The sequence below is a fragment of the Lissotriton helveticus genome, chromosome 2_1 (assembly GCF_964261635.1).
Source record: "Lissotriton helveticus chromosome 2_1, aLisHel1.1, whole genome shotgun sequence".
NCBI lineage: Eukaryota > Metazoa > Chordata > Amphibia > Caudata > Salamandridae > Lissotriton > Lissotriton helveticus.
In genome coordinates, this window is record NC_136059.1 from 1,758,253,693 (window position 1) to 1,758,275,011 (window position 21,319).

The following is a 21,319-nucleotide window of genomic DNA, read 5'->3' on the forward strand; positions in this document are numbered from 1 at the left end:
CTGGTGCATCGCAGGGCCCCTTACGCTAATGCACTCCCACTCCAGTGGATACAGGGTTTTCACGAATCCAATCCGTCATGGATATCACAAAATGGCATGAAGGGGGATGCACGCAGGCAGGAGATCTGTATCCAAACGGGACCTTCTTAACGTTCAACAAGGCAAAGGAATGATTTCATGTGCCGGACGGTCACTTTTGATATTACACGAAAGTGTAGCCCGCAAGATATGGACTTAGTTCCCGAAGGAGCCGAGGGAGTCCCACACCCTAGCGCTGCTGCTTCATCCAAGGTCCACCAGATGGCTCATATCACTCATATACAAAGTTTTGAAAGAAGACTGTGTGGTTGACCTATTCCCCGTAAGAGACAGATGGGAATCCGACTTACCCTTCCCACTCACTCAGGGGGAATGGAAGAAAGCATTGGCGCAGGAGCACGAAGTGGCTAGTAATGCTAGTTTCAAACTCACTCGGTTTCACTACTTAACACCGCACATACCTGACTCCTCAGAGGATTACCCGCTTCGCTCCGGGACACTCCTCAGTATGCCCAAGATGCTGTACAGTGCCTGCCACATTTCTGCATATGATATGGAGCTGTGTGCGGCTGCAAACATATTGGCAACAAGTGATACAGACGCTCCGTACTATAACAGCAGTGTGAATAAATGCTGACATCAAACAGTGCATACTGGGGGTCCTCCCAACACCACAAAAGGGTACCCACATGCGGCACATGTTCTCGCTACTAGGTTTAGTTCTAGCCAAGTGCTGCTGGAACGCCGTGAAAGAGGATTGGCGTGCAAGGCACAGGAGGCGTGTGACCCCGGAGCCTCTGTGTCACCAAGGAAAGTGGTGCGGTAAGGGGAGATCGTTTAGCAGGGAGTGAATCCGGTGGTGAGGAGGGAGCTCCGATCAGTGTCAAGCCGCCACAGTCGCCTGCACGCTGATCCTCCTTCACAGCGTTCCAGCCCAGAGGTCAAAAGCCCTGACCCGGTGACACTCGTGCTTTTCCCTAGGGCTTTCTGCTTCCCCCGGAACCTCCTCGCAACATCCTACCCTTCTACAGGATTTATTACTTCTCGCCATAGTGTGGACACGGGACCGTGCCCCTTCCAGCCTGCGGCCCGCCCCAATGCAGACGTTGTTCGCTGCGCCACCTTTGGACCTCCCCCCTACCAAGCTCTTTCCACCCAACCTGATTCCAAGCATTGCCTGTTCGGCAGCCTTGTCCTGAAGATGATCCTGAATCTCTAGGATCGAAACATCGTCGACTCCTCAGCGCAACTGATGGCGCCAAACTTCTTGTGGTTCAATTAAATTGCTCAGTCTTTACCAACGCAATCATTGTAAATCATTCTTGTTGAGCCACAAAGTCCTCTGTACATATTTCACAATTTTGTCACATTCCGCCTTTCGCTGATTTCACATTGTCACTTGCGACGCCACTTGTATGTGTCACGAGCACAATTGTGCCCCAATTCCAATTAGGGCTGCCTATGCATTCTATGCCTACAGTGCTGCTACAATTGTCCCGTTTTTAATTTTGCCTTTAATTAAATGATGCCATGTGCACATTTCAAAAACGTATCATGAGTCTCCCTTTTTCCTTCCTTGTAATGTATTGCACATACTTGTTTAATTGACTCCCTTAATGATACCGGTTGAGATATTGTTGCCTCTTTTTGTGTATCAGATCTCAACGTTGTGCATGGGTTATACTCCTGTTGTGTTTTCAAAACTTACCTAAGATATGACATACCTTGCAAAAGCGTAATTGTTCCACTAGGAGCATTTCGGTCTCACAGTATTCTGATTGGCTGAGTTGTATCTTTCCACTGCTGAAATGAGGGAAGAAAATTTTCTTTGCTTTTTTGCACTCCTTGGTCACTGTGCACCACGACACGTTTACACATAGGTGGCCATCGTGGAATTGCTTCATGCGCACACCTAGGTCACTAGGCATGCATAGGTGGCATCGGCTGCCAAGATAGAATGGTCTTTCTTTAATAGAAAAACCTTTCTAAGATGGCCATCTACGTGTTTGACGTAGTGGTGGCTCAAGGCAAACAAGCACTGACAAAGTCAAAAGCTCAGCCTTTACCAGGCAAGACATATTAGCTTTGCCAATGCTTGTTCTCAATTCTCTCCCAATATTTGTGAAAATAGGGAGAGAGTTGATGAAAATAAAAAAAACAATGCGGAAAGCTAATAGCTGTCTCAAAATATGTTTTTAAGTCTCCCCCACCTTCTGACAAATCTGGAGAATTGGGGCACCCACTACACCACTGTGGATAAGCAGGGGGTAGTTAAATATATAGAACCCTGCCTTTGGATAAAGCTGTTTTTTCATAGTTTTTGCATGCTGCTATCCTTTTGGTCATAGAACTAGTTATTGGGTCTCTTCTTTTCTGGGTGTTTGTTTTTTTTCTACACCCCACAGCACAACATTTGTGTGAGTTCACAAGTTTCAAGGTGGCTTCAAAAAGTAATTGAAGTAATTGAAGCCCTTCATCAGCAAGTCTCACTCCTTTTTCCAATTCAAATGTGATTGAACTTATTGATTTCAGACTCACAATTTTATAATATCTGACATGTTTCAACATTTTAATTCTTCGATGCCAGTCCCAAAATTAATTTTTCAAACTCTAATCTCTATAAAACTACTGCACTAATTTACATCAACTCAAATACACTTTCTGACTAAAGATATACTTTCATGTCAAGTTTGGTGTAAATTCATTCAACTGTCATTTCTGTAGGTGAAAGCAAATTTACCTATAGAAACTTTAATGGGAAATGGTTGTTTTTTGACCCCCTCATCCCCACCTACCACCGTAACTTTTGTCCCCTGCATCGATCTGCATGAAAATTGACATGCCTAACTTTAGCTTACTTTGCTAAGGTTGTGCAAAATTTTGTGCAGATTTGTCAAACAGCAACAAAGTTATTACCAATACAAATAGCTTTGTGAATTCGACAGTCCAGCTAAACCACAATGACAGTCACTATCTGTGATACTTTAATGTAGCGCATATATATATATTTATATATATATATATATATATATATATATATATATATATATATATATATATATATATATATATTACACAAATTGCCCTGAAGCATTCGGAAGAGCACTCACATTGCTCCGCCATCCAGCAGTGTTATGTAGCCTGTTTGTCTGCCCTGTCATCTGGTTAATGTGGCCAACGCGTTTCAGGGCACGAGGCCCCTTCTTCCTGGGCAATAACACACACACAATGCCTGCATTCATCTTTCCGGTTTTATTTCATCACAAGCCGTCACAAGGCGTGTTATCATTGCACTCTCCCTCGCTGAACTCTGGGGCTTGGAGTCCTTAATGCTGGTAAGTAGTTTCCTTTGAGTAAGTTCATGCGTGTGTTTCCAATTATAAGTTCATTTTTCCTATATATATACACACACACATATATATATATATATATATATATATATATACATATATATACATATATATATTCTTGCCTTTAAAGTCTGAGATGATACTTAGGGCCTGATTAGGTCCTAGAGCAGCCCGCCATGCCAGTGCCCCGTTCCAGGACTGCCAAACTCGACTACCGCCCGCCTGCCAAATTACAAGTAATTTCGTTATCTGACGGGCAGGCGACATGGCAGTTCCACAGCAGCGCAGTAAATGGTCATAGTGAGCCTTATAACTGCACCCCGCGAAACTGCCAATGGACCTTCCTGCACGACATGGACTGAGCAGTCCATGCCGTGCAGGAACAGGGGTGCATTTACAAAGGGGGGCACAACATGTGCAACCCAATGCACATGGGCAACAGGGGGCCTCCACTGCTGGCAGACTCCACTGCCAGCCTTTTCATGGCTGGCTCACCTCCATGAAAAGGCTTGCAGTGGGGAAACTCGTAATATGCATGGTGGTGCCTCAGGGGCACTGCCATGCATATTTCTTCCATAGACTGCCGTGCCACCGCCAGGGATCGCGAATCTCTGGCGGTAGCAGCGGACCCAAAATTATCCAAACGCCGCACTCGTAGTACGACGGTCGGACCGCTGGTGTGGTGGTCCCTAACCGCCACCGCACCTCCTCCGTGGGTTCGGCGGTCCAACTCCTAATCAGGCCCTAAGACAAGTAAGGATTTGTTTGGGCATACTGGAGATGCTAAAATGTAGAGGTGAGAGCAAGGAACAATTGAGGGGAACGCAAGTTTATGTAAATATTGTTATGCAATATGTAATACCCTTATAGAGAGGGTTGATGCAGATTTTCTTAATGTTTCCAATGCTATTTTATTTGAAGGTTGTGCATCATAACTATATGAACTTACCCTTTCCTTAATGTCAATACAGCTAAAGGCTCATAACGACAGAGAAGCACAAAGTATGGATGTAATTTTTACAGAGCGTCAAGCGTAAGTCCATAGAATATACACTAATTGTACATTTTTACTGCACCAGAAAAGTGCCATAATTAAAATGTATGCCAGATGTGTTCCTAACAGCAATACCAGAGGTCTCAAATATGTGCCAGCAGTGGCAGTTTAAGCATGAGTGATAACTGTTTATAAATGTTTGGTTATTGTATACACAAAACAAAATCAGGTGGTTGTGAGATTTAAACACATCTTTACTTATGCATGAGCTACATTTTACTCATTAATCATGACCTCAAATTTGTTTTAGTAATGATTGAACACAAACGTTTTTTTAAACTTTCACATTTGGTGCGATAATAGAAAGGACAATCCACATTCAACTCGATGGATATACAGTGAAAAATATTTGAAAAACGTGTGAAATGTGAAAAGATAAATCAAAAATACATTGTGATAAAGCAAAATTTATACATGAACTAGACTAAAATTGCATCTTCACCAATCCAAGATTTTATAAGACCAGAGCATTGCATTCACATTCAGTGCTCTTAGTACTGGAACGTATAAAGGGTCCAGAGGTATCTAAGATGGGCTTCCAATACTTTCTTTAGACAAATTAATTTATATGTCTATATTGATACTGGGGTGAGGGGGGTGCTAGAGAGCAGTTTCTTGTGAACGCCAGAACGCTGTCAGCGAGTTGTGAGTTGCGAGCTCCAGTGTGTGCTGTACGTGCCGCAAAGCAAGCCAAGCCAAGCCCAGCTACAATCCCCGGGCATCAGGATCCGAGCTTCGGAGCTTCGGAGGGCTCTCGGCACTGGCATCGGTACCGGCACTGGCTCCAAGCTTGTCTGCCCGTGGGAGCTGGGGAGGCTGTGAAAAGCTGCAGGCACTAGAGGCGAGGCGAGCCGAAAGAGCCGAGGGAGGCATTTTGCCGAAACATCGCAGACTCGGCAGAAGCAGGGGACGCCGCGCTTAATTGAGGCACTTCCCCCACACCCCCTCCGCCAGGTCTCCCCCTGCACCTCCATTCGTGACTGTGTGCTGGAGCCCGATGGCGGAGCGAGGTACAGCGGTGGAGCTGAACTGACGGTGAGCGCAAAGGGGGCAGCGCAGTGAAATCTTTTTAATCTGTACAGCAAAGCGGGTGAAGTGCGAGATAATCCGCTACTTGCTACCTGCTTCAGCTGACTTGCCCTCTCCCTCTCTCTCTCCTTTGCCCCCGCTCTCAGTAAATATGAGGTGAGGCAAGGAGTATGTAAGGAACTGGTGGAGGTGGCGAATGAGGGCAGGAGGAGAAGAGAACAAAGGTGCTAGCAGTCCTAGTCACAGCAAGGCGTTATTACTGTGGAGGGCTGGGAGTAAGCTTGGACATCCCAGTACCCTGGGAGCATTTTGCCAGTTGGTGAGGCGGGGTCCCAAGTAAAGCCACCGCACGACAAAGGAGTGGAGGCGCTGAGGCAGGTTTTGCAGAGAAGGCTCAGTGGTGGAAGAGCCACAACAGACTGGAGACCCCTTTGACAGGCATCAGGCGGCAGTAGCCAGAGGCTCATAGCAGGAACGCCGACCACTAAAAGCCTCACCAGACCTGCTAATTGCCAAGCACCAGTTTAATTGCCCGACCCCCTGAGGCTGTGCAGGAAGGCATTATTGTAAACCATATTCTCCCGGCCGCCGGTCATTGGGCGCCACCGGACGGGATCTAGACGCCCGGACTGTCGTGGTGATATGAGATCAGGGCGTGTTCCTGGATGCCCCACGAATAAAGGGGGGGCAAACAAACGCACGAATAAACGCAAAAGATCGCCGAAAGCTCTCGTAAGAGAAGAGCCACCGACCAAAACCAGGCAAACAACTCAGAGTGAAGGCTCGCTAATCGACATAACAAGCGACAAATTCGATCATAACAGCCTCAGTAGTCAGCAACCGACAAAAGTAGAAAAGAGCAGCAAAACAAAAACCAGCCTCGCAATGCTTCAACCAAAAATGTATACAAAGTTTCATTTTTTAAGAAATGCGGGGGACACACTACTCTCAAACACCAACAAATCTTTAGGCTTACAGCAACCCATTGAACCATCTCCACTTTCTCAGCCTGTGCAGCACACTGGCTCATTGCCAGCAATCAACAGCAAGGTAAGCCCCAGTCCTACGGCCAGGGGATCACCGCAAGTGACATCAACCCCTCAGCGCGACAAAAGCTCTATCACAAGGACCTTTACAACCAAAGAGATAAAGCCAGGAATGAAATTTGCCCTAGAAGCAAATCTTATTCAAGTGCACAGGGCAAATAACGATATAAAAAGCCTGTCTATAAACACACCCCACAAAAGCTTCATAGACCCTGGCACTACTGCTAATGAAAATTCTTGTGAGGGCATCATACCCGGTAAGGGAGGCGAAGCCGATGGATCTATGAACTGCATCGCAATAAGCCAAGAACAAACAAAGCATCGCAGCAACTATAATGTAGCAAATGTAAACACTGAAAAGCAGCGCTGGGATAAGAACGACCCAATTTTGGGAAACCAAACTTCAACCCATATTGAACAAGCAACTGGCCACAACAGTACGTCGAGGCCTGGGAAGGATACGGCCCACACTGATAGGTCATCAACCTCGCCGCTAGAGGTAAAAGAAATATCCTCATACCTGGGTAAGGAAGAGTGGGAAGATCTATTAGCTGCATACACTCAGGACAAAAGTAAAAGTGAGACAAATATCAAAGTGCCAAATACGCCTATTACAATAAGCGACGCCTCTCATGATCACCCAATGCAGGATTCGGGGGCTTCAGAGACGGGGAAAAAAAGCCCCACAACTGCAGAAAATCACGACGAAACCCCAAAGCACACAAAGTATGAAAGCGCATGGTGCAGTTTACTCAAAACAACACAACTCCTGGTAGAAGCCCTCAACTACCAGTCGGATAAAATGGACGCCAACTGACGCTACTTGACACACTGGCTGTATTTGTGGTTGCCAATGATGGGAAGTTGGGCACGCTAAATACGCTTCTTCAAAACAAACTGGCTCAGCCGAACCAAGGATTTGGGAACTATAGAGAAGGATGCGGATGTGGCCCAATCATTGATAAATTGGCAACATTACCAACAATACTGAGCGACTTGTGCACACAGCTCAGAAGGCCATCCAAGTGCAAACAAAGCAATCCTTGCGATAGCTCCTTCAAGGCGGACATAGTCAACTCAAGGACCAAAGAAGCGCCGGTGAGTAATAGACAAGGCAACTCTAAATCAAGGGCCTCTCCACCTATAATACCAACAAGCACAGGGGTGAGCGAGACTGGAACTACAGATCCTCCTCTCTTTGAAAATGCGGAGGACGACAAAGCAAACTTGAAAATGAATGCCAAGCAAAGAGGTGCAAAAAAACGCAAAGGCAGGAAATGCAAAATTGATTCTCAACGGAAAGGCTTTCTGCACCTCTTTGGGAATATTCCAACTACGGAACATAGCGCAGCTCAACTCGAGGGTGCCATGTGTCTATCGGAATGCGAGGAAGTCATCAATACACCTGAGACTCCTACCGAGGTAATAACCACTAATGGGGATGGGGTGCAACAGTAAAACCAAAACAAAAGCCTTGGATTTATATGGGGCTTGTACACATAAAGCACCCAAAACAGGAACACAAAATTCATGCCTCCCAATCGGTGAAGCCAGCAACATAACCCTTGAACCAAGCGCAGAACAGGCACAAAAAAGCAGCAGGCAGCCCGGCCCCAACTTACCGCAAATAAAAAACCAAGAACATACTCGGGGTGCGAAGCCTGAGAATAATCCGGGACTAGATAATGCAGAGATAGGCAAAGGGCTGCCAGAAAGCTATCTACCTAGAATTACCCAAGGAACATTGTCCATAAAGAGAGAAGAAGAATCATCCACCACAGGGACAGCGGATCCTATTTGCTTTATCTCCAGGCCTGGAGACAATTATCACCCGGCCGGGCAGCCAGCATGGAATCAGCACACCATCGGCCGCGAGCTAAGAGTAACGGCACTCAATACAAACCAGCTCAAAACAACTGCAACACAACTAGTAGAGGACATGCGACCCAGCCTTCCCAAAATAGAGGGAGGGCTGTTAAATGAACAAAGAAACGCTGAGTCGTCTGCACGATATCAGCAAATACCTGGCCGAGAGCCAAGAGTCACCGCACCTAATTTTAATCAAACGAAAACAACTGCAATAAGACTAGTAGAGGAAATGCGATCTAGCCAACCGAGAGTGGGCTGACAAGTGAACAAAGAAACACAACAGGTGTCGTTTGGTTCAACCCGGACTACGCCTTGCAAGGAAGACATGACACACTGAACCGAGGCAACATCTTACGGCTGCTATCCCATATCCCCTCTTTGGCAGAAGTAAAAAGTTCGGAATTAGTATCCATTGAATTTATAGCCGTTAAGGCCACAGGTAGAGAAAAAACAAAAACAACTTGGACATCCTTGGCAACTTCACAAAAAATATATGCCGAAGCTGAAACATTTAAAAACTGGGGGATTACAATAAAACCATATATAAAGCCAAGATATCCTGATATTCTTGTCCCGGCGGAAAATGAGGCAGAAAAAGCTATCACGAAAAGTCTCAGAAACTCGGTCCTGAGAGGAGCGGTAGGGCCAGGGGGCAATAACGCCGAGCAACATAACGAGAGCACCCGTCGTATTGCAGATGTACACATACAACTACCTGGACTGCCCGACACAAAATGGACAGCCAGAACTTTAAATAATAATGAATGACAAATTAGCCTCAAGCAAAAGGAGGGCGCTCATGATTTATTGAGAATATGCTCTTGGAACATTAATGGCTTGGCGCCTAAAATAACTGACCCAGAGTTTTGGACCTATATTAGAAACTACGATGTCGTGGTACTTCAAGAAACATGGCTTGCAGACCCCCCGCACCTTCATGGCTACTTACGCTTCTACTCCGCTGCAAAAAGGACAGCTAAATATGGGCACCCTCAAGGTGGACTAGCAACTTATATATCGGCCACAAGTGCCATGACGGCTAAGGAAGTCGGACCAACTTCTACAACCTCGCTGGCTGTTAATATTTACCTGTCACAACTTAAAACAGGCACCGTTGACACCGACTTTACTTTAATTAACGTCTACATCCATCCTAGAAGAAAAAGAAAAGCAGCCAACGACCTCTGCGGCTTTATGGAGACTTGCATAAGGGAAAGACCCACAACAAATGTCGTCCTTACTGGGGACTTCATCCTTAAACTCATGGGTACCACGCAAGAAGACGAGCCATTAATCCAAAATGCAATCTGGGACATTCCATCACAAGTGACTCCACAATTCTCCAAGCAAACAAAGCTGGGCAATAAGACTTTAAAAGATCTGGAATACTTCAACATCAGGGCCCTAAATGGAAGGACCTCTGGAGACAACACCTCAGCCGCAACTTTTCATTCAACAAGAACAAGCAGCATCCTAGACTATACCTTTATTTCATTACCACTATTCCAGTTCTTAAAATCATACCAGATAGGCCGCAGCGGAGACAGCGATCACTGCCCCCAAGAAACCATCTTTAAGGTCGAAAAGCCCAACTTTGAGCTATCTAAAGAACTGAAAGAGTCAATCTACACCATCAACCTCAAAAAAATTAAATATTCAGCAGCAATAGACGAAACTCTAGTGGAAAGAGCAAAACAGCATCTCGGGAGCTGCTCCGGATCCAGCGAAACCACAAAATGGGAACAATTCACACATATTATGTCTACATATGCAACAATATCTAAGCCACAGTCACAAACAGGCAATGAAAGATCGGGCAAATTCTCTCAAGAACATAAAGGTAAAATTACAGGCATAAAAACCAGAATCTATCGCACAATGAGAGAGCTTCAACAGAAACCCAAGGACACAGCAAAGCACGACCAATTACGGAAATTAAAATCAACACTGAAAAAATCAAAATGGGAAGCAAATAAATCCGCTGAGGATAATTTATGAGTGAGACTTCATGCTGACATTAAACGGAACGATGGGGCAAGGTTCTGGAAATCAATAAACTTATTTATAAGACCAACACACCATGGGATCTCATCTAACATCTCAGAGGACACATGGGCAAACTATCTTGGCACCCATTTTTACCAGGCTGAGGGAAATAACCAGGACCAGGAGCTTGCTACTTACAAAAAACTTCCAGCGAGCAATGACATAAGCTCCACAGAATGGCACTCTGTGTGCGAAATAGGGAATTTGCAGAGCTTAAAAAACATCATTCAGCGCCAAATCAAGAAGGGAAGAAGAGAGGGAGCACCGGGGCCGAATGGAATCCCGCCAATTCTTTACAAACAAGATGTGGCAGGCTGGGCAGCAGCCCTGGAACCCCTTTTTTTTAGAGATAAGACATTTCAACATCATGCCAAGCTCTTGGAAGGGCTCAATTATCTCACCAATTTACAAGGCAGGAGATAAGGCTTCCCCTCAAAACTATCGATTGGTGGCTTTAATCGACAACGAGGCAAAATATTTTTCAGGCATTCTTCTAGAAGAGCTGATGGCCTGGGCAACAGAGAGATCCTTAATCCCGGCCAACCAGACAGGCTTTGCCAAATCTGTAGGCACAATGACTAATATTTTGAGCATGGGCATGCTCATAGACAAGGCAGAATTTAACAAAATGCCCATCCATTTCTGCTTCATTGACTATAAGGCCGCTTCCGACCACATAAACCGGAACCTCTTATGGTCCAAATTGAACAACTGGGGGATACCGAGACCCCTTTTGGACCTGCTAATTAACCTCCACACAGAGACCTGGGTACAGATAAAGGTGGGGGATGGATCCGTTTTGTCCAGGCGCATACAGACCAACAAGGGCCTGAAACAAGTCTGCGTCCTGGCCCCCACCCTATTTAACTTGTTCCTAAGCGACCTGGTCCCCATTTTAAACGGTTGTAACTCCCACGCTCCGAAGCTAGGAGGACTGCATCTACCTCGTCTATTATATGCTGATGATATCGTCCTTATAAGTTATACCAAGGTAGGACTTCAACACCTCCTGACTGCAACACAATGCTACTCAGATAAAAATGAACTTACAATAAACCTTGAGAAAACACAGACAATGACCATCAGCAGGAAAAAAAGGAAACTAACTGCATGGTACTGGAATAAGACAAGAATTGGAGGGACCCCAATATATAAGTACTTAGGAGTGAAGATCGACAACGGTGGGCAGTTCTCCGCCCAGAGAACGAGTATACGAGGGAAAGGGTTATCTTTGGCTATTTCGCTGAAGTCTCTAAACCGCAAGCTTTCTGGCCCCTCTCTTCTGCCCTTGACGCAAGTAATTCACGCTAAACTTCTCCCAACAATAACCTATGGGAGTGAGGCACTTAGAGGAAGGGATGCCAAGATCCTTGATAATACAATAACAGCTGATTACAGAATCATCTTCAGCCTGCCCAAACAAACCTCACCAGCTCAAATCAGGCTAGAAGTTGGCATCGAGCAACAGCTCCTAGCAAGGCAGGGAGCCTACATGATAGCCTGGGACAAAGTGAGGAAATCAAAACAGGGAACATTAAATGAATATTTGTGGAGTGAGTTAGTACAACATCCGTCCTCTGCAGCAGCCAAGTTCCTACTGGACAGTCGGACGAACACGGGACTAGAGCAGCTCTGGGATACCCCAGTAAATCATATAACTTTTAAAAAATTGGTCAAGAAATCGATCAAACAGCTATCATGGGTCCAAGATAAGGCAGCCCTCGCCAAAAGAACGCATGGCTGGATGACCCTAAACTCGTACACTACTAAGGCACCACAGAGCTACTTTGGCGAGGGATATTCCAAATCCGTCAAAATGCGCTTCTTAAAGCACAGACTGGGCCTGCTACCCTGCACTCAAAATCTCCCACGCTGGATTAAAATAAAAGCTGACCCCCTTTGTCGGCTATGTGGCTTGGGGCAAGAGGACATGCTGCATTTGATATGCTCTTGCGAGAAATTACACGATGAACGGTAATACTTGTTGAAACACCACTTCAATCGGCAAGGAATCCGCACACGAAGGAAGGCAGTTCTGGCTTGCTTTTCTTCCCTTGACTCTCGCCTGAGCTGTAGCTTCGTAAAATTTATGATGGCGGTGGAAAAAAAGATGCCTGAAATTAATCTATAACGGTCCCTGTACTATTGATCTACTATCGCTTTGTCGAATGACATTGCTGACTCAAAGAGCCTATGATGACACCGGGAAAGTAGAAACATTTTAGAATTACAAAGCTGAACTTTAAAAAAAAAAAATAAAAAAAAATAAACTTCACTGCTTACGAAGCTGCTGCGCGCACATTCGAACCAAGGAAATGTGAATGTTTTATTCTTTTTTACTAGAACTGTACTTTTATTATTCTTTTTTCTTAACCTATTCTTATTTGTATTGCAATGGTTTTAAGTATCTGAAAGAAACAGGTTAGTATTAGATTCCTTACCTTAGAATATCCCCAGGCGTCAGTCTGGATCCGGAAACTTTTGCGTAGCAGTACCCCTGCGCGTCGGTAGGCGTCGTCTGCAGGCGTCCCCTGCGGCTCCGCGTCGTCGGCGTCGTGCGCCGTGATGACGTCGCTGGAGTATATAGACGCCGCCTCCGCGCGCTGACGTCAGTTCTTCTTTTTTCCGCGCCAGTTAGCGCAGATCCGAAGAGCAGTACTCCGGTCTTTTGACCAAGTTTTTTGTTAACTGATTGATCTTTACGGTGCCGGTAGGATGCCCGGTTTCAAGAGTTGTGACGAGTGCGACCGCCTGATGTCGGTCACCGACCACCATCGACTCTGCCTCCGGTGTCTGGGCGCGGACCACGACGTGGAGTCCTGCGTCGACTGTCGGGCCTTGACTGGAAAAGCTAGGCGGGAGCGGTCCCGCAAGCTTCTCGAGCTCCGGTTGTCGGCCCCGCGTCGAGAACGGTCCCGGTCCGGTCGGAGGTCGAGGGAGCGGTCGAGGGAACGGTCGCGGAGCCGCCATGGGCGCTCCGGGAGTCGCCACCATTCCTCCGGCTCGTCAGGTAAGCACAAGAAGTCGGGGCGTCGCCATCGCACCCCCGACTCCCCCCGACGCCCGCGTGCTGCGGCCGGGGGCTCGGGTGACCCCACCCCCGCGGTCCCGCATGGGTCGCCGACGCCGTCTACCCCACACCTGTCGGTCCCTGGGGAAGGCGCGTCGCGTGAGGAGATCGAGGCCTTCCTCATTGCTATGAGGGCGAGGTCTTCTCCGGCGGGGCCTTCGGCGCCTGCGGGCCCGTCGGTCCCGTCTGGGGGCCCGAGCGGTTCGGGTGCTCCTGCCCCGGCGCCGCCGGTGGCTCCGGCCCCGGCGCCGCTGGTTCCCTCTGGTTCGTCGCCGGCTGGTCTCCCGGCCTCTCCGGCGTCGGTTCCTGTGGGCCAACCCGTGGTACCGCCCCCGCGTGGTGCAGCGACTCCGCCGTCGGCTCCGGCCGGCGTCGGGTCCCCGGCACCGACGCCGCGCGGCGCCACCCCCCTTTCCTCCCCGACTCCGGACTCGGAGCCGGACCGGCGTCGGCCGACGCCGGACCCGACGCCGATGGGGCCCGTTGACCCCGATGTCTATATCGTCGACCCAGAATATGGGTATGACGAGGAGGAGTATGGAGAGGGTTGGGAGGGGTCTGAGGACCCTCTATCCCGTGCCTGCCAGTACGATGTGGACTGGGTAGGTGATCTGGGTGATGCCAGTGGCCTGGACGAGTCGCCCAACCCTGGGTTTGTCTCTCCGTCCCCTGTGGCGTCCGAGGCGGGTGCTGCCTATTCGGTGGTCCTGATGAGGGCTGCCAAGGCCCTACACCTTGAGCTCCCCGTCGCGAAGGTCAAACCGAATATTCTGACGGAAGTTTTTAAACCGCAGTCATGCCCCCAGGAGCCTCTGCTGCCGTTTAATGAGGCCCTGACGGATGTCCTTCTGGGCACCTGGTCCAGGCCCGCTTCTGGTGCGCCGGTTGACCGGAACGTTGCCAGGCGTCACCGTCCCTGCTCGGACGACCCTGCCTTCCTGTCCACCCATCCCTCCCCGGAGAGTCTGGTGATCCAGGCCTCCACTTCACAGTCCGCATTTCCGTCGGCTCCGCCCGACAGGGAATCAAAGAGGTACGACCAATTTGGAAAAAAAGTGTTTTCCTCTTTGAGCGCTGGACTGCGGTCTTGTAACACCGCGTGCCTCTTGGGCCGCTACACCCACTCCCTGTGGGATACGGTCGAGGAGTGTTTGCCGCAATGCCCCCAGGAAGTGCGAGACAAGCTCACCCGGGCCTTGGTTGAAGGCCGGGATGCGGCGCGGTACTCGATCCGTTGTGGTCTGGACACCACGGACTCACTGGGACGGGCCATGTCCACTACGGTGGCGATTCGTCGCCATGCCTGGCTGAGATCTGCCAACTTCTCACCAGACGTCCAAAATACACTTATGGACATGCCATTTGATGGCAGTCGCCTATTTGGTGACAAAGCGGACCACGCGCTGGAGCGCTTCAAGGACTCCAGGGTCACGGCCAAGTCCTTGGGTCTCTCGACCCAGCGCCAGCAGACGGGTTCGTTTCGGCCCTTTCGTGGCCAAGGGAGGGGAGGTCCCACACGTGCTGCCAGCCACGCGGCGCAGAGCGCTCCCCAGCGCGGTGGCGCCCGTGGTTTCCGCCGTGGTGGCGGTAGAGGCCAGCGTCGTGGTCAGTCCACGCCTCCCTCCGCTGCGGCATCCAAGCCTTCCTAGTCCGAGCTTTCGGGCTCACGTGACGCCAGTGGGTGGCAGGGTTCGCCATCACCACTCCCGCTGGCGCGCGATAACATCGGACAGGTGGGTGCTGCAGCTTGTCCGAAGGGGCTATGCCCTCCCCTTCGAGTCCACTCCTCCAACCATGCCACCGCAGAACCACCGTGTGTCGGGGGACCACTTGACACTTCTGCAGGAGGAAGTTACGGCCCTCTTGGCCAAGGGGGCCATCGAGCGCGTTCCTGGGCCAGAAGTAGGGTGTGGTTGCTACTCCCACTACTTTCTGGTACCCAAGAAGGACAAGGGAGGCCTGCGTCCTATCTTGGATCTACGGAACGTCAACGGCTTCCTCCGGAAGGAGAAGTTCAAGATGTTGACTTTGGCTCAGGTCTTGGCTGCTCTAGACCCACAAGACTGGATGGTAGCGTTGGACTTGCAGGATGCGTACTTTCACATCCCCGTCCTGCCAGCCCACCGGCGTTACCTGCGGTTCACGGTAGGCCACGAGCACTTTCAGTTTATCGTGCTCCCATTCGGCCTTACCAGCGCCCCACGGGTGTTCACGAAAGTGATGGCGGTGGTCGCAGCTCATCTGCGCCGGTTAGGGGTTTCAGTCTTCCCCTACCTCGACGACTGGCTGTTGAAGGCGGGCTCGCCCCAGACAGTCGTCCACCACCTTCAGATGACGGCAGACCTCCTGCACGAGCTGGGGTTTTCCATCAATGTGCCGAAATCACACCTGTGTCCCTCTCAAAAGCTCCTTTTCATCGGAGCGGTTCTCGACTCGGCGCAGTTTCGGGTTTATCCTCCGGAACGGCGGGTCCGGGATATTCAGGCTCTGATTCCCATCTTTCAGCCGTTATCCCGGGTTTCGGTCAGGTTGACGCTGCGGCTTCTGGGGCTGATGGCCTCCTGCATCCTTCTGGTGCATCACGCCAGATGGCGGATGCGGGCTCTGCAGTGGGACCTGAAGTTTCAGTGGGCCCAGCATCAGGGCGACCTATCCGACCATGTCCTGATCTCGGAGGGCACTGCGAGACAGTTGCAGTGGTGGCTTACGGACCGCGATTGGGTCAGGGGCAGATCCCTCTCCCTTCCCCAACCGGAGCACGTGGTTGTGACGGACGCGTCCCTCCAAGGCTGGGGTGGCCACTTGGGAGAGGCGGAGATCAGAGGCCTCTGGTCTCCGGCGGAGTCCCGGCTCCATATCAACATGTTGGAGCTGCGGGCGATTCGCCTAGCACTGAAGGCATTCCTCCCCTTTGTCAACGGGAGTGTAGTGCAGGTGTTCACGGACAACACCACCGCCATGTGGTACTGCAACAAACAGGGCGGTGTGGGGTCGTGGACCCTTTGCCAAGAGGCTCTGCGCCTCTGGCAATGGCTGGAACGTCAGGGCGTGACTCTGACGGTTCAACACCTGGCAGGTTCTCTGAACGCCAGGGCGGACGAACTCAGCCGTCGGTGCTCGGTGGATCACGAATGGCGTCTGAACTCGGATGTGGCGAGAGGCCTCTTTCAGCAATGGGGAGAGCCTTGGTTAGATCTATTCGCCACAGAAGAGAACGCGCAATGTCATCAGTTCTGCGCGTTGGAGTTTCCAAGACGGCACTCGCTCGGCGACGCCTTTCGGCGCGAGTGGAGTTGCGGTCTGTTGTACGCCTTTCCGCCTATACCACTTCTGCCCAGAGTGCTGAAGAAGATCAGGCGCGACCGGGCCCAAGTAATCCTTGTGGCTCCGGACTGGGCTCGAAGATACTGGTATCCCGAGCTACTCAGCATGACAGTCGGTCCCTCGATCCGCCTGCCCCTTCAGGAGGACCTTCTGTCGCAGCAGCAGGGGACGGTCCTCCACCCGAACCTGTCCAGTCTCCACCTCCATGCTTGGAGATTGAGCGGCGGCAGCTGAGGCCATTTGACTTGCCTCCTGAAGTCTGTGATGTAATTCTGGCAGCCAGGCGTCCCTCCACGAAGTCGGTATACGCCTGCCGGTGGAACAGATTTGTGGCATGGTGCACAGCAAAGGCTGTGGATCCCCTTTCTGCCCCTCTGTCTGAGGTTCTCCTCTTCCTCCTTTCCCTTGCCCAGCAGGGCTCTGCTCTGGGCACTATCAAGGGCTATCTTTCTGCCCTTTCCGCCTTCTTGAGGCTACCTGATCAGCCATCTTTATTCAAGTCCCCTATTGTGTTAAGATTCTTGAAGGGCATCACGCACATGTATCCTCCAACTCCGTTCGTGATGCCTCAGTGGGACTTGAACCTGGTCTTGACTTTCCTGATGTGCGCTCCCTTTGAGCCCCTTCATTCCTGTCCTCTCCGTCTTCTCACCTTAAAGACGGCCTTCCTGGTAGCCATCACCTCTGCCAGGAGAGTGAGTGAGCTCCAGGCTCTTTCTATTCTACCTCCTTTCTTGTCTGTTCATCCTGATAAGGTGGTTCTTCGGACTAGACCTTCTTTCCTGCCCAAGGTAGTCTCTGCTTTTCACATTGGGCAGTCCATCACCTTGCCCTCTTTCTTCCCGCCTCCGCATCCTTCAAAGGATGAAGAGCGGCTCCATCGTCTGGACCCAAAACGTGCGCTTTCATTCTATATGGATCGCACACGCCAGTTCCGGGTGGATGACCAACTGTTTGTTGGCTACGTGGGTGAGAAGAAGGGAAGGGCGGTACAGAAACGGACCATCTCTCGGTGGGTCGTCCTGTGCATCAAAGCATGCTACTCTTTGGCTCGGAAGGAGCCTCCTGTTGGGCTGAGGGCCCATTCCACTCGGGCCACGGCGGCTACTACTGCCCTGGGCCGGGGAGTCCCTTTGCAGGACATTTGCCAGGCGGCCACGTGGGCCTCGCTGCACACCTTTGCGAGGCACTACTGCCTGGACAGTCAAGTCCGGAGGGATGGCTTCTTTGGCCGTTCGGTCCTCCAGGACTTTCTGGTGTAGGTTGTATTGGTTCGCAGACCCACCACCGGGGTTGGTATTGCTGGGGTATCTATTCTAAGGTAAGGAATCTAATACTAACCTGTTTCTTTCAGATGAACAAGTTACTTACCTTCGGTAACGATATATCTGTAAGAAACAGTAGTTAGTATTAGATTCCTTACCGCCCCTCCCATCCTCCCCGTTCTGCGAACTGATACCTAGGGTTAAGGACATCCCTTTCAGGGCCCTAGTTTTCAAATGGCACCAGTGTTGGTTCTCACATGGCTCTGCGTGTTCTGGCGCGGAAAAGCTGTGTGCAAAGAACTGACGTCAGCGCGCGGAGGCGGCGTCTATATACTCCAGCGACGTCATCACGGCGCACGACGCCGACGACGCGGAGCCGCAGGGGACGCCTGCAGACGACGCCTACCGACGCGCAGGGGTACTGCTACGCAAAAGTTTCCGGATCCAGACTGACGCCTGGGGATATTCTAAGGTAAGGAATCTAATACTAACTACTGTTTCTTACAGATATATCGTTACCGAAGGTAAGTAACTTGTTCAACTATGCGAAATAAAAATTACTTACTTACTTACATATTGATACTGTTTGAACTAAGATCCCCTATTGATCCAGGTCTACACGTTTCGAACCCACACTTTCTTTGGGGGTTCTCTTCAAGACAAAGGTTTGGTGAATTCTTAGGGGACATGACAAAAGGTTTTGATTCCGACTAATCAGTTGTTCGAGGTTATTAGGGATTTGTACTTGTGCACTAAATCAAAGGAGCAGGACAGGCTTTTCTGGATTGCTCATGTTGTTCTGTGACTCTCTGTAATTTTTATTTGTTGAGAAATGGACACTGGACTCCAGTGTGATTCCTTTACAAAAGCTTGTTAGGGCTCCCTCTGGATCACATCGTCCTCCTAACACATGGATAATTGTTTAGTTATTGGCGCTATTTAGTCATAGCAATGTAGCTTTGGCAAGGCCACCCTGGATTACCATGTGTTAATCTTTTGGGTGCTGGAGGGAATTCAGGGGTTTGATCGCATCAAGGTTTTTGTGGGGGTTCTTATTTCACCAACTATAGAAGAGCCAATGAAGAGAAAGACTGTTGATGGAAAGGCCGGTTTCGGTACTCATTGAACATGCTCAAAATGTTAATGCAATGCGTCTTTGCAGTTAGAGAGGCCCACATCCCAGAAACAGCTTTGGAAATTTGCTCTTGTCCACCTGTTCTTAAAATGAGGCAGGTACATTCGCTCTATGCAAGCTGAAGGATCTTCTGTTGAGTTGAGTCGTAATGGAAAATACTCAAATCTAGATGACTTTCAGCCATACAGTTGGTTGAACAATTTTTCAGTAATTGTAGGCTTTTTCATTACAACCCAACTGTAAATTAAACCCAAACTATTTTAACATGCTTTGGCTATGTATCTCGGCGCCTTTTCTTAGTAGTTTGAGTAAATCAAAGTCTAGCCAACCAACAGAATGGATGGTGCAAAAAACGATGTTTGCCAATAGGTTTTAATTTGCCACCATTATTGGTAGGTTTAGCTGATAGTTGAATGTTTGCATGAATATCACAAAGTAAAAGTGTCCTCTGTGAATAGGAATCACACACACAAGAGTGTCACATTGCTGTACTGTGAGTCTAAATGTGCCTGTAATTGCATGTATGGAAAACAAGTGCCTTTGATAACATGCTTTATCATAATCACAATGTTAACCAGATTTGTAACTGACGATCACACATTTTGTCTTTGGATATGTTATATTCAGTGCAAATGTTGAGAAATTGCCTCTAGACTCAGGAAAAGCCCATCACATACACACTCAGAGCAGAGCCCAAACCTCTCCCAAACCAGGATGCTTCATCCCAATCTCGGATCATTGTCTCTATTGGAATTGCTCACTACTACAGAAGTGCCCTCCTTGTAAGACAGATGTTTTTACGTGCAGAAAAGCAAGTAGACCTAATGCTGTAGTAGCCAAATATTTTTAAGCACAAGCACAACATCGGAGAAAGACTGCAGTGTATTTTAGTAGGCCAATGTAACTTTTGGAAATGTTGAGAACACAGCAACTTTTACTTGAATTTTATTCTATAGTTTTAATTTCTACTCCAGAAAAGACAGTGCTGTTATGTGCGAAGGTAGAAGTAGTCATTGCATTTTGAGAACAAGGCAATCCAGTATTGTCTGATTACTGCCTTTTCATATTACAGTGTGTCGTTCTAAGTTTTAAAGAGGCCTCCTTTCCTTTATTTGAACTTTCTATGGATGGTGTCATTTCTCCTTTCTATGAATGGTGTCATTTTTCCTCCAGTGCTGTTCTGTGCATCACTAGAAGAAGAAGTTGAAGACTGTTTGCCCTAATATTTCCTGCCCCTTTCTTTACGTTGTTGAGTAGTTTGCTGATGACACCTGAGGAGGTAAAAGACAAAGAAGTGATGTGTGGGGGCCTGATATACCGTTATTCTAATCGCAAAAAGTGGTTGCAGATTGCGACCCGACTTCTTGCAAATGCAAAAGGATTTTTCCAAACGACCGATGTACAAATACGTTGAATCACAAAATACCAATTCTCAGGGGGTCAACACGACATGTTTAATTAATATTTATTTAAGCATGTTGCAATTTTTGCATTCACAAAGGCAAAGGGGGGGGGGAGGGGTTAGGGGTTCCAAAGAGGACGTCTTTTCCTTGTCAAATCAGCTACTACTCCAATTTGGGAGTAAGTAACTGATCAAGTGTAGGAATTAGAATGACACTTGCAAATCACAGCTACATCAAAGTACGAATCATAATTACGAAGGGAACCCCACATGAAGCCCTTTCCCAATAGCGACTTGTAATCCATTTCTGAACAGCCGCGGTGCGTCCATTGGGGCGTCAGGGCGTAGCCCCACTAAGCCCTGGACGCACCGACCGTGGCACTGCAGCTAAGCTTAAGCCAGCAAACATAATTACACACTAATTCTATTTTCACAAATTAGCGCCACGCGCAGCGCGGGAGTGACGACACGGATCATGTTAATGTAATGGTGCGGTCGGAGTGCGCAGGGGGTGGGGGGTGGGCGGGGCTGCTGGTCTGCTGCAGCTGCTTGAGTGACAGTCTGCAGCAGGCCAGCACTGTGCGCATGAGACTACCGGGCTGAGACTTGCCCGCGCATGCCACGATGCCAGCAAAACACTTTAGGCATGGAGAAGGGGCCGGGGGTGCGGCTTCAGCCGGGCCGGGTTTT

General features: G+C 49.1%; 1 protein-coding gene across 1 annotated transcript in view; it reads left to right on the forward strand.

Annotated features, from left to right (window-relative positions):
- Positions 1 to 21,319, forward strand: part of IFT74 (intraflagellar transport 74) — a 452,022-nt gene that overhangs the window by 95,343 nt on the left and 335,360 nt on the right. The window contains exon 8 of the mRNA XM_078676711.1: positions 4,361 to 4,422. Coding sequence (XP_078532837.1) covers positions 4,361 to 4,422 — 62 coding nt within the window. The remainder of the gene's footprint in view (positions 1 to 4,360; positions 4,423 to 21,319) is intronic.